This window comes from Mytilus edulis, chromosome 4 (genome assembly GCF_963676685.1).
Source record: "Mytilus edulis chromosome 4, xbMytEdul2.2, whole genome shotgun sequence".
Lineage (NCBI taxonomy): Eukaryota > Metazoa > Mollusca > Bivalvia > Mytilida > Mytilidae > Mytilus > Mytilus edulis.
In genome coordinates, this window is record NC_092347.1 from 94287423 (window position 1) to 94299842 (window position 12420).

The 12420-nt window shown below is 31.0% G+C and overlaps 1 protein-coding gene across 1 annotated transcript in view; it reads right to left on the minus strand.

The window, feature by feature from the left end:
* Positions 1-12420, minus strand: part of LOC139521102 (uncharacterized) — a gene marked incomplete in the record, with an annotated part of 139990 nt that overhangs the window by 30835 nt on the left and 96735 nt on the right. Inside the window, 18 exon segments of the mRNA XM_071314380.1 lie at positions 290-496; positions 1053-1240; positions 1896-2076; positions 2528-2784; positions 3687-3883; positions 4210-4318; positions 4705-4810; positions 5172-5390; positions 6118-6181; positions 6616-6692; positions 7166-7561; positions 7752-7844; positions 8316-8542; positions 8786-9442; positions 9768-9882; positions 10364-10546; positions 11247-11446; positions 11999-12179. Coding sequence (XP_071170481.1) covers positions 290-496; positions 1053-1240; positions 1896-2076; positions 2528-2784; positions 3687-3883; positions 4210-4318; positions 4705-4810; positions 5172-5390; positions 6118-6181; positions 6616-6692; positions 7166-7561; positions 7752-7844; positions 8316-8542; positions 8786-9442; positions 9768-9882; positions 10364-10546; positions 11247-11446; positions 11999-12179 — 3657 coding nt within the window.

The following is a 12420-nucleotide window of genomic DNA, read 5'->3' on the forward strand; positions in this document are numbered from 1 at the left end:
TTAATACTGAAGAAAAAATTGATTTTAGAATGATATAATATATCTATTACAAATCATTTTCTAATCAATGGAATCTGAACACAAGATATATGTTTTATAATATAAAATATAATATATATATATAAAAAAATGACATGGTTTGGCATTACCATAAGATGTTGGGTGCAATATATATTTATGGCTTATTGTTTGAAATGTACTATAAAATGACAGAGGGTATCTAGCATACCCCTCTGTTATCCTTTGCAAATGGGGGGGGGGGGGTATAATTACTAATAATTATGTTTACCTTGATAGTACATCCGGCAGTTGTACAATCATAACAGAATGGATCATAGGTCACATAGGTCAGACTGTCTACTGATCTGATATTGTTGTTAATAATTGTAATCTTGAAAATATCTGGGTCTGGTAAATCACAAGTGACTGCTTCCTGGCTAATGTATGTTGCATTGATCAGTATCTCATCTCCAATGTCAACAAATACAGCTAATTTCTGTAACACAAATAATAAGATCTCAAGAAATGAACCAGTAAGGTATTTGAAAACTAATCAGATTCAAGTCCAGCTATACATTGTATTTTATGGTTAAACCCCAAGATATTAGATGCACAGTGGCAGTCGTAATATATAGGATATTAGACCATTTCCATTTTACCAAATCTTCATTGAAGTTTAAAGATTCAAAGTTTTTAAAACTTTGTTACAAAATACAAATTTTTTTTTTATCAAATATAGATCAAGGTTGCAATAAAATTTCATTCAAATATTTTAAACTTATCAATCAATGGTATATCTGCCAATTAATACAGTTATGTTCAAATTTAAAGTTTGATATCTTTATTGGTTAAACTTTAAAAAATCCTCATCTTGGGGAATTCTAGATGAATAGAGTAATTTATACCAGCAAAGTTCTAGTAAATTTGAAAATATTTCTAATGAAATGTACATGAATAAGAAGTACTTTATTGTGTAAGATCTTTTATCAAAACAAGTGGTCATCATAAAGACTTGTGTAAAACTTATTTCTGGCATACAAACACTGACTGACCTGCTGTCTTATAATAGCACATTGTATAACTGATGTTTCTAAGAAGCCATCACCAATCAATGTTATCTCAGTACATAGATTACTGTATTTATCACAGAATTCCTGTTCTAAAGGTTCCAGCACAATTACAGCAGTGGTGTCGACACTACAATCTTCACCAGCGAAATTACCAGTACAGAAACACACACCTGTAAAATAATAGGTACCAATGCAAATACATAACACTTGTACATTCATCATCAAACTGATGTGTAGAGATACATAAACCAGTACACAAAGTTAGCCAACAAATGCAATTAATGTGTAAAGATCATTATATAAATCTTTTATAATCAGATTAGATTAATAAAACACTTTCAAAAAAACGAAGAACATTTGTTCAAAACTTTGTCATTTATATCAATAAGACATTATTGAAGTTGCTGCCGTCTATATTTTTTTTTATAATTTTCTGAAAGATTAAGAAAGTGTCTCTATCTACAGCATGTTGTGGTCAGATAGTTGTTTCTATTGATGCTGTACAACAAAGGCTCACAATACAAACAAGTTCTGCATTTGAAAGTCACAAAGTAATCCACAGATATTGAAATGTTATTTTTGTACTTAGTTTTCAGTATACTTGTTACACATTTTATCTAAAGCAGATTTCAGGTTAGGTAAGTTATCTCCCTTTTTTTCCTCTGGTGCAGACAAATTGGTACAGTTAATGTTATCAATTATCTAATCGATAAACTTCGCAATTCCAATGAAAGCAAAACCAAGTCAAAATGGTTTAAATTAACAGAATGTCGTCTAAAAGGATATAAAACAATAAGATTAAGCTTCATAGAAATATAGTCCTACCTTCTACACAGTTTCCGTTCCCACTACAGGATCCAGGACATATGTTATCAATGATTGCTGGGTTAGGTATTAAAGATCCGGACACATTCACCCATAGCTCAATGTTGATCTCTATTTCTATCTGACATTTGGTTAGCACAGAATCTAAGGCAGCTAATGACCATTCTATGTTATCAGTAATCTGTAAGAAGGATCAAATATTATGTCAAAGGAGGAATACCCATTATTATTATAATCTCAATACCCTGTTCCATAACGTTAGATTTAATAGTTTGGAAATTTTTATAGAGGAACCATAATATATATGAAGAAAAAGTTATACTAATTTTAATTGGTGAAATGGTACCGATATCTAGTCAGGACCTGTTCCATATCAGAAATATGACTCTTGTTTTCCATTTTCCCATTGATTGATAAAGTCAGTTTATTTGGACTTTCCATTTTTAATTTACCTTGGAATTATGTATTATATTTTTAAAATGTTTTTACATGCTCATAAAATTATATCAGATAATATCTTGTGGTTCTCATATAATTCATTATTAATCTTTTATGTTAAGTTTATAAAATAGAGGTTCACACCATTATACATATAGAGGCTTGTGTTAAGGATTGCCATATTCATACCATACCTGTAAATCTATAACACACGAATCTAGAGCTGCTACGAGGTTAATTGCTGCTACACTTTTACATCCAGCAAAGGATATGTCTGCTTCAATCTTAGTTTTACATTCTTGTAAGGCCGTTATAGCCGTAAGACCACTAGGTGTAGGCCATGTCCTAACTGTTGGTATATATGTAATGTTAGCCTCAAACACTTCTATTTGTGTTGCTATGCAACCAGATGGTGGAGATATAGCCTTCGATACCAAATATTCTGTCACATCTGTAGAACATAAAAAGTATGTATTAATAGTATGTAATGCAATAAGATGGCATTCATTAACTTGCAAAGTTAGGGTAAGAAAATAGACTCTGAAAATATTTTCATGTTCTTTGGAGTTTGACACCATTTGTTGTTTAGTTCATCCGCCTTCACAAGATGTTTTACCAAATCTTATTAGTATATATGTTGTGTACAAATTGTAATGTTGTACAAATTATAATCTGTACAGAATTTTTGTACAAGTTATCAGTGTTTTATGACCTGCTGAACAAAAATGGATGATGCAAGCACCCAGTCTTTTGCTCCGCATATTTCTGTCAATTTTTCACAACTTCATGATACAGTCTCATACTTTGCTTTGATACAAAAACATTATAAGACCTCACAAGGATTTTGTATAGATATGAATATGGTATAAGGAAAAAATTAAAATTAGAATTTAAACCATTCATGTATCCTCATTTCCAGTTTGAAGGCAAGGAGAATAGCACTTAATGTTAGGTTGACGTATATTTGTTTGAATTTAAAACATTACACTGGTACATTTTATAAGTTAAACCTGTATCTCCTGTTGCAAGAAGGTAGGTGTCAAAAAACTTATAACTTGTACAAAAACCCTGTACAAATTATAATTTGTACAAACTTACATCTTGTACACAACATATACATGTAACTTATAACTGGGATCATATTTGTGAATTAAGAATTTTCTGTGTGTATATATTATTTTCATTAAACAATGGACAATTAATTTGAGCTTAATTATTGCAATCTATTATTTCTTATTTGTAATCCAATATAAGTTCTCATGCGATAGTATCAACTTCCATAAACTGTGAGCTGTAGTTACATTTCTTCATTAGACGAATCTGGTGCTAATCTTCAAATAACTTTGCCCTTACCTTTGGCCTTTTTCCAATATTTTCCTTTTTCTTTTTTGTCCTTTTTATATCGTGCACAGCCCAGGTCATCTATGTTGCTATAGCAGGTTGAGGTTGAGACACCACAGTTACAGTAAGGTGGAAGGATGGTTTGTTTCTCAATCACTACTTGTGGACAGTATCCAGAGTACATGGAGTCCACACCCAATTCATCAATTCTATTAAAATAATCATAATAATAAAATAAAAATGTCCTTGCTAATATATGGTATTGCGTGTGAAATCAATTTAATTTTGAAAATTTATAATAATTCATATAAAATAGTTGCCCAATGAGTGCAACATATAACTTACTGTTCAAGCTGTAATTTTTTTGATTTTTTTTTGATTCAGAGTTACTTTAATACTCTGATCCTTTTTTTATATAAATTTTCATCAATCTTCAAATTATACAAAACTATTTCACATGAATGTGAATGAAAAGTCTTATCTTTTTCTCAATACACTGATGACACAATACATGATCATAAAAATATTGACCAACCTCCAACTAGAGGAGAATTCATCCACTTCTCTAGATTTGCCTCCATACAATATATTATTGGGTTTCATTAAATCATTGGCGTTGTCACCATCAAAGAAACCACACAAACCTGGACAATAATAACAGAGGTTTAGTAGTCAATCTAATGTCAAGTCTAAATATCAAAACAGATGTTACTTTAAAGAACTGAGAAATTTCTGAAGTAATTCTAAACCCTTAAAATAATTATTATTGCATATATTCTTGTTGATTTAAGCTTATTCCTTTGTGTTTAATATAAAAAAATCAACTCCATTATCATAGCTCAAAATTTCAGGTACTGCAAAATTAATTCACCCTAGTTTTTTTTCTTTTAAATTTTTTAGTACAATGTACCTATAAAAGTGCTAAAACGGTGTAATTCTTGTTGTACTTATAAATAACGGTAAAAAATTGTACTCTGACTTGTAGATATAAGCCTACTCTGCTAAACTGCTTGATTTTGTGTGACATTACCTTCTGTTTTTTCCAGATCTGATGAAGATGCTCTCACATACATGTTTATGAATCGTCCATTCTTGTGTGATTCTAATCTGACATATGTACCACTTGGAAACACAACCTAAATGTACAATGCAAAATGGAAAAAATTAATACCTAAAAAACATACATTTATAAAATGTTTTACAGGAATTTCAGAGCCAATTCTGCTGTCATTTAAAACTTGATTTGAATTTCATTTTTTTAAGTAAGACACAGAACCTTCTCTAGTTTACTCTTAAGGTAACAGAAAATCTGGATTAAACTATATACAAATTTTTCATAAAGAAAGCAAGAGTAAATTTGTCCATGTAAATATCAAATACATGTTTGATATACACTATAAAACAATGTCACAGGCAAAACAATTCATTACAACCAAAGGACAGGAAACATTCTGATATTCTGTATTTCAAAAGTGAAATTCATAATTGCTTCTCTACCTTGTAATTCTTTCCACCTTTGTATTTGATTATGCTGGTTCCTGGAGTTAATTCTCCATTTAGATACAGTTTGGGTTTTAGAGGTTTCTTCTTATTCTTCTTTGACTTCTTGGCTCCACATTTATCGAAGACTATAACATCATCACCAATCCTGATTAATGCACCACAATTACATGAGGCCTGTCTTGGTTCATTACAGGCTCGCAGGAGAGCTCTTACCTTAAATAAAATAGAAGATAGATGTTGTACAAATAAAGTTTGCTATAGTTTAGATAACTGGAGTTTTATACAAATAACAATACTGTATGGATGAATTCCAAATACAGATTAGAAACAGCTAATCCTGTCTGGTTTTATTGGAATTTCTGCAACTCAATTTTTTCAATCTTTATCTGTATATTGCAGATAGTTGTTTTTTTACAAATCAATTGGTTTTTTTGTTGTTTCTGGTAATGTTCTTCTGTATCTTTTCTTTAAGCTCCTACTTAACTCTTTATAGCATAATGTTATCTTACTTCACATAATATTTTGCATATGCTACAATGTCCTTTTCTTTATATTTCAAGTAAAAGCAAAAAAAAATGGAAAACAAAAAGACAAACAGCCATCAAAGAGAAACACTGAATTATAGATTCATGACAATGAAAAACAAAAGTTCACTAAAGAAAGGAAAAATATTAAACATAGCAGTTGAATCATAACAAATACTTAAAACATTAAAGAGGGTGGTAAAGGGTTCTTTTCGTGCAACATGTTCTGCCATACTTATTTCACATGCAGTCGTGAAAAAAGTTCGTTATTTACTGTGTTTCGTGAAATCAGTAAAAAGATCAACGTGCAAGAAATTTTTAATTGTTCGCTCATAGTAAAATGGCAATTCTATTTCGCGTTCCTCCGTGCAGATACCCCCCTTTACGCCCCTCATTAAAGATGCAATATACTATACCTCATATGGCAATGTTTTGTGTCTGTACATAATGAATTCTCCTTCTAACATATTGTCATAAGTCCTGAATAATAGAAGGTAATATCAAGTTTCAAGTTAAAAATGTAAAATTAGAACACGATATAATATAATATGACTATTTGGCTGGTGGAATTACAGTCTTATACAAAATGTTTATAACTCATTCATTCATACATTTGTTAATTATTTTGTCATTTCTTTTGTTTGTTTGAGTATATTTTGGTTCAGTCAAATAAAGAAGCCATAATTCTATTTAACCTCATTTTAATAAACAGGAAGAAAAACTAAATTGCTTTTATATTAAAATGTCCTCTACTGCCTTGAATTTGTACATTTAAATCATTTCAACAGTATATAGCAGAATACTTGCAGACATTAAGATTGCAAAAATCATAATATGTAACTAGGAACCTTACTTTCAAAGAGGTAGGCATCCATCAATAAAAAAAATTTAAAAAAAGATAAATATAGACTGACCTTCCATCATATGTTGTTATATGAGGATCTCCTGAAGATTCACAAACTGCAGTCTTGTCTTGATCAATGATTTCAACCTTTAGAAAAAAAATTAACAATATTTACAAAGTTATACAACATATTTTCAAGATAAAGTAAAACAATCTATGAAGAACTATAACAATCCTTTAAACATTTATACTGTATGTTATCCAGATTTTTAGGTATATCTATGCATTGCCGTGTATTGAAAAGAATATGTGGCTTTGTTCGACAGCTGTACTTTAGTCATATTTTACGTTCAGATTAAGTGTGTTATGAGATAAATAATGAAAGATCATTAAAAAAAGATAACTGCTGTTATTCTTATATCAATTTTCGTGGACTTCTGGGAACTGGGGAACAACAAATTTAAATATACAACGAATTTCAAATTTCCTATTGAATATATGCAAACCTTTCCAAAACCCACGAAATTAAATATCCACTAAAATGCAAATCTTTGTACAATCCAGAAAAATTGGTACCCACAAAAATAAATGAATTCATAGTAACTACAAACTATTTTTACCTCAACTGTTGGGTAGGAGGTCTGAGATATCTGAGTAACTATTGTTGTCACAATTTCTACAGAGATTGTAAGTCTGACATGTAATTTCTTGTTCTTGTCTTTGAGTCCATCGGCTACAGCTCTTATATAAACACATGTTTCTTTTTCCCAATCGACTTCACTTATGACAACATGACATGGAGAATTCTGAATGGATTCGGTCAAAAACACTGCTTGTGGTACAATGCTTTCATCAGCACACATACTCTCTGTGTATTTCTCACGATCTTCAAATCCATAATCTATACGATAGTGGCATGTGCCATTATCACAGAAGGTACTTGGAGGCACCATTGGCTTTACGTTTATACATTCTCCAGCAAATCCTTCATACAATTTAATCTCTTCTGTCAATATCTAAAAAATTATATGTAGATAATTTATGCATCTATAAAAGATTCTATAGCAATCTAAATATTCATAAATAAGTTTCTGTAATGTTCGACATCTATAAACAAAGATACCAACATGATCAAGTTAAAATCTTAAAGTAATCAAAGTTTATTCATAAAAGTTTGAAGAGTCAGAAAATATTTTTTCCGCTTACCTTAACATGTAGTTTAAATTCATTACTCATTCTGTCTGGACCAGCTGTATTGTCACAGTTGTCATAGTAACAGGCTGACACGGCACAACGGACCTGAAAATAAGAGCATTTAAACATTACTAAACCATGAATTTGTATTACACAAAGAGTTATAGAAAATACTTTTTGCATTGTAAACTTGCTCAAAGAGTAAAATAACTATCCATAGTTATATAATGATAGACATTGCTGAAAACATTTAAGTTTTTTCAATGGGAGAGATTTTGACTTTCCTTTTCAGGAGACTGATTTGTTATTTTGTGGATAGAAAATTTAAAAAGTCTGGTATCTTAAGACTTTACACATTCATCTGGAGACTTGACTCATTTAGCTGGAGAGTTGACACTTTTATCTAAATACTTGACACATTATCTAAGGACAAGACATATTTAGCTGGAGATTTGACACTGTTATCTAAATACATGACACTGTTATCTAAATATATGACACTGTTATCTAGAGACTTGACACATTATCTGGGGAATTGACACTAAATTTTATTTTTTAACACTAAAGACATTTTACCTCATCTCCATAGACAGCCACACCAATGTCTACCTTGTTGATTTCACTGACAAAGGAATCATTTTCCATAACAAATGTTGATTTTACTGTATCTCCCAAATACCATTTCACTGTATATCTATAGTTGACATAAGGTGTGGTCAAAGGTTCAAAGGTACATTGAAGGTCAAATGTGTCATTTGATGGTATAACCTTCAGGACAGGATCCTTTTCCATTGTTGGCAATTCTGTGATGAAATTGAAAGTTAAGAATCATTAATTTTAGGTAGATTCATCTATAAATAATCATACAATTGATACAGCATTCTGCTTAAATAATTGGATAATCTAGAAAAACTCAGAATTTAACTGACAACTTCATAAAATTTCCTTATTGCATAATTCTTAATATGGGAAAGGAGTATAATCTGATAAATTCACTTGAAGAAAATCTAAAATAAGTGGGCGTATAATTTCAACCTCTGACTTACCAAGAGGAACATCGATTATATCTACAACTTGTTCTGATGCTGGTATTTCAGTGAAGCCATCGATTTCCATTTTACAAAAGTGAGGTTCAGGCTCAGTTGATCGACCAAAGTAACATTTCTTCTTTAAATGTTTGGAACCTTTCCTCTTTTGGCGTTTCTTAGATTTCTTCATCCTTTTATTGTTTTTATAAAATGCTAATCCTTCACTGCGACTCCATGCTAACTTGACATTAAAATACTCATCTATTTCCACATCTTTTGTGTACACAGTCCATTCATATTTAGAGGTACTGACACGAGTATATAATTTGCCTTTCTTGGAATACCACATGGCAAGTCCGTAACTATCTTTATCTTCACCGCCAGTAGACATTATATAACAGTTATCTTTCCTCTCTCTCAGTTTGAGATTGAATGTTATGGTAAGCCCAGTAGAACATTTTTCTATATCTCCTAAACATGTGTTACTGAGATCTCCAAAGTCCAATGCTTGGTCAATACCATTCAATACTACACCTTTCTCACCAGAGGGAATGTCTATCAGAACTGGTGTCCCAATCAAGTTAATGTTTATTTCAATAGTTATACTGATCTTGATTACAAGTGTGGTACCAGTAATTCTCACAAAATTGTAGCGAGTTGGAGTTATATCTGACACTGAAAAAGAAAATGGCCTCATTACTAAATGCACAATTTTATGATTAGTTAATCTTGTAAACGAAATCTAAACTATTCATACAAGCCAATTATTGAATGATCAATAGCTGTAGAACTGATTCTGCTTTGAGAATGATTAATATAATTATGAGTTTAAAACACAACATTTCAATAGCTTTAGAGTTTACAGCCTATTCCTTCAAATACATTTTCCTTTTCTTCCATCAGCAGTTGTTGAAAGAACATATTATCAATGAAAGAACAGATTCTCAAAATGTCTTCCTTTCTTTTAACTAAATGAATGGATATCCCATGTATTGTTTACCTATGAGTGTACTCCATGTTGTCCTAGAGGTCGTTGTGTTACAGAACTCTTCAGTATTCAGCATGTTAAGTGCACCAAGTTCATAGCAGACTCCAGCAATTGTACATATATCATTCTGAAAAGTACATTACATTAAAAATATATTTTTAGTGAATTTTTTAGTGTGTGTTTTGGGTTTTTTTTGTTTTTTTTGTACTGTTGATTGATTCATTTATATTTTTTTTGGAACAAATTTTCGTGGATTAAGGAAATTTACCATGTTCGTATTTAATTTAGTGGTTTTGTCAAAGTCTGCATACAAGTCTATAGGAAATTTGTCATTCGTTGAACATTTAATTTGTGGTTCACCTGTACCAACGAAATCCACGAAAAATAGTATCCAACAAATAATAATGACTCCACAGTAACCTACTTACATTTACATGCTAATTATGCTTTCAAATGATCTTAACCTGCTTTTTTAGTCAACATATAAATATATAAATATACAAACTATAATTACTTATATAAAACAATAAAACTTTGTAAAAATCTACACAGAAGAAATAAGGTTTTCATATTGAAAATGTCAGTAGGCATTTCTGTTTAATACCTACCCTATCTACACAAAATAAGTCAGTACAATCTTTACATGCTGAAGTGTATACAACAAATGTCAACTCGTTACTTATCATCAATCCATCATTGCTAATACTCAGTTTGTGTTGACCAAGATCTCCAATAAAGGGACACCACACCTCCTCTGTTGACTTAAAGTCTCCAACGGAAGTTACTTTTACCTATGAACAGAAATGATGTCTGTATTACTGATCATTAACAATAATATAAATAAATATATATAATATAATATATATAATTATGCTGGCAACTTATTCTCTGTCTATTTTAAACTGTGAGCAATAGAGCAATCAATCATTCAAATTATTATTAGCAATATAAAATATATGAAGTCGTCATAAATGTTCACACTAAAACCTTTTGATCATATGAAATAATTGACTCAAGGATTGCTTATTTTCACTCAAAAATGCTGGATCAATGTTTACACTAATGACGTGAATATACTATGCTTTTTATACTGGAATATATGCAGACACATATTTTTTACCTTAAGCCCACAAAAGAGTTTGCAGGAAGACATATTGCCCAACCCTACCATATTATTCTCACTCTAACCTGATCAGTCTTTCATTCTAAATATCAAATGTTTAGAAGAGAAGCAGCAATTTATAGTGTCAAAGTTTTTCGATAGACTATGTGGTATGGGCTTTGCTCATTGTTGAAGGCCATACAGTGACCTATAATTGTTAATTTTTGTATCATTTTGTCTCCTGTGAAGAGTTGTCTCATTAGCAATCATACCACATCTTCTTTTTGATAGACTCAGCTTGGAATTGGAGCCATAACTAGCTGCAATAAAGGCAAGCCACTCAAATACTAATAGTGATTCACATTCAATAAAACAAAAGAAATATTTACCCCATTTTCTAATTCAAAATGACATGTGAGTGAATCATTATCAATGAATCTGACACCCTGAACAATAAACAGTGTACAGTTATATTCATTGGTGTCCAAATCACAGGCCACTCCCCCAAATATAGCGTTCAGGATAGGTGGGTCTGTTAACAGGGTGTCACATGTTGTCCCCGTGTAGTTGGCATTACATTGACAAACACCTGAAAAAGAAGTTCATTTAAAACAAATGTCATAGGTTAAGGGTTACATTGAGCACAAATAGACATGTTTAATTTTATCCTATATTTTGCATGTTTTGGGCGTATGTCCCAAATATCAAGACCTTCTGCTGTTGTTTTTTTCTATTGTCAGGTTGTTGTCTCTTTGGCACATTCCCCATTTCCATTCTCAATTTTATAATCAAGGGTTTATCTTTGAATTTTTGTATGATTTGAATTTTCTTAATGCTCAAATTAAGCCATAAGATGTATATTGAATATGTCATTATTTAGTTAAGTCAGGAAAACTTGTTTTTCTTTATCTTTCTATCAACCATATTTAATTTTAAAGCATAACTGCATAGCCACTTGAATTAACTGACACTTACACTTTTCTATTTTAAAAAAAAGAATTTGCTATACAACAGGTTTCTGACAGTTATGAGAATGAAAATTGACTGGGATGATTCCTACTTTAAAATGAGCAAATAAGTACAGATATTTCTAAAAACATTAGTTTTCCATTCTCATATAAATTAAAAGTGAAACACCTACTTTCAACACAGGTTCCCTGTTCATTACAATCATCAACACAGATGTTGTCCAAGAATTCTGGTATTTCTATCTCATCTGGTCCCTCTGGTAACAACAGTGTTATGTTGGTTTCTATTGAGAACATACATGTTACTCTCAGTTCACTGATGGATGATACAATAAAGTCATAATCTCCATTTAACTGAAAAATATAAGACAAGTATACAGCACAACTGAATATAACATGACATTTTAGATTATTACTGAATTAGACTTTTTACCAGATTTGTTATAAAATGAGCAACACGATGGGTGCCACATGTGGAGCAGGATCTGCCTACCCTTCCGAAGCACGGGAGATCAACCCCAGTTTTTGGTGGGGTTCGTGTTGCTTATTCTTCCGTTTTATATGTTGTGTCATGTGTACTATTGTTTGTCTGTTT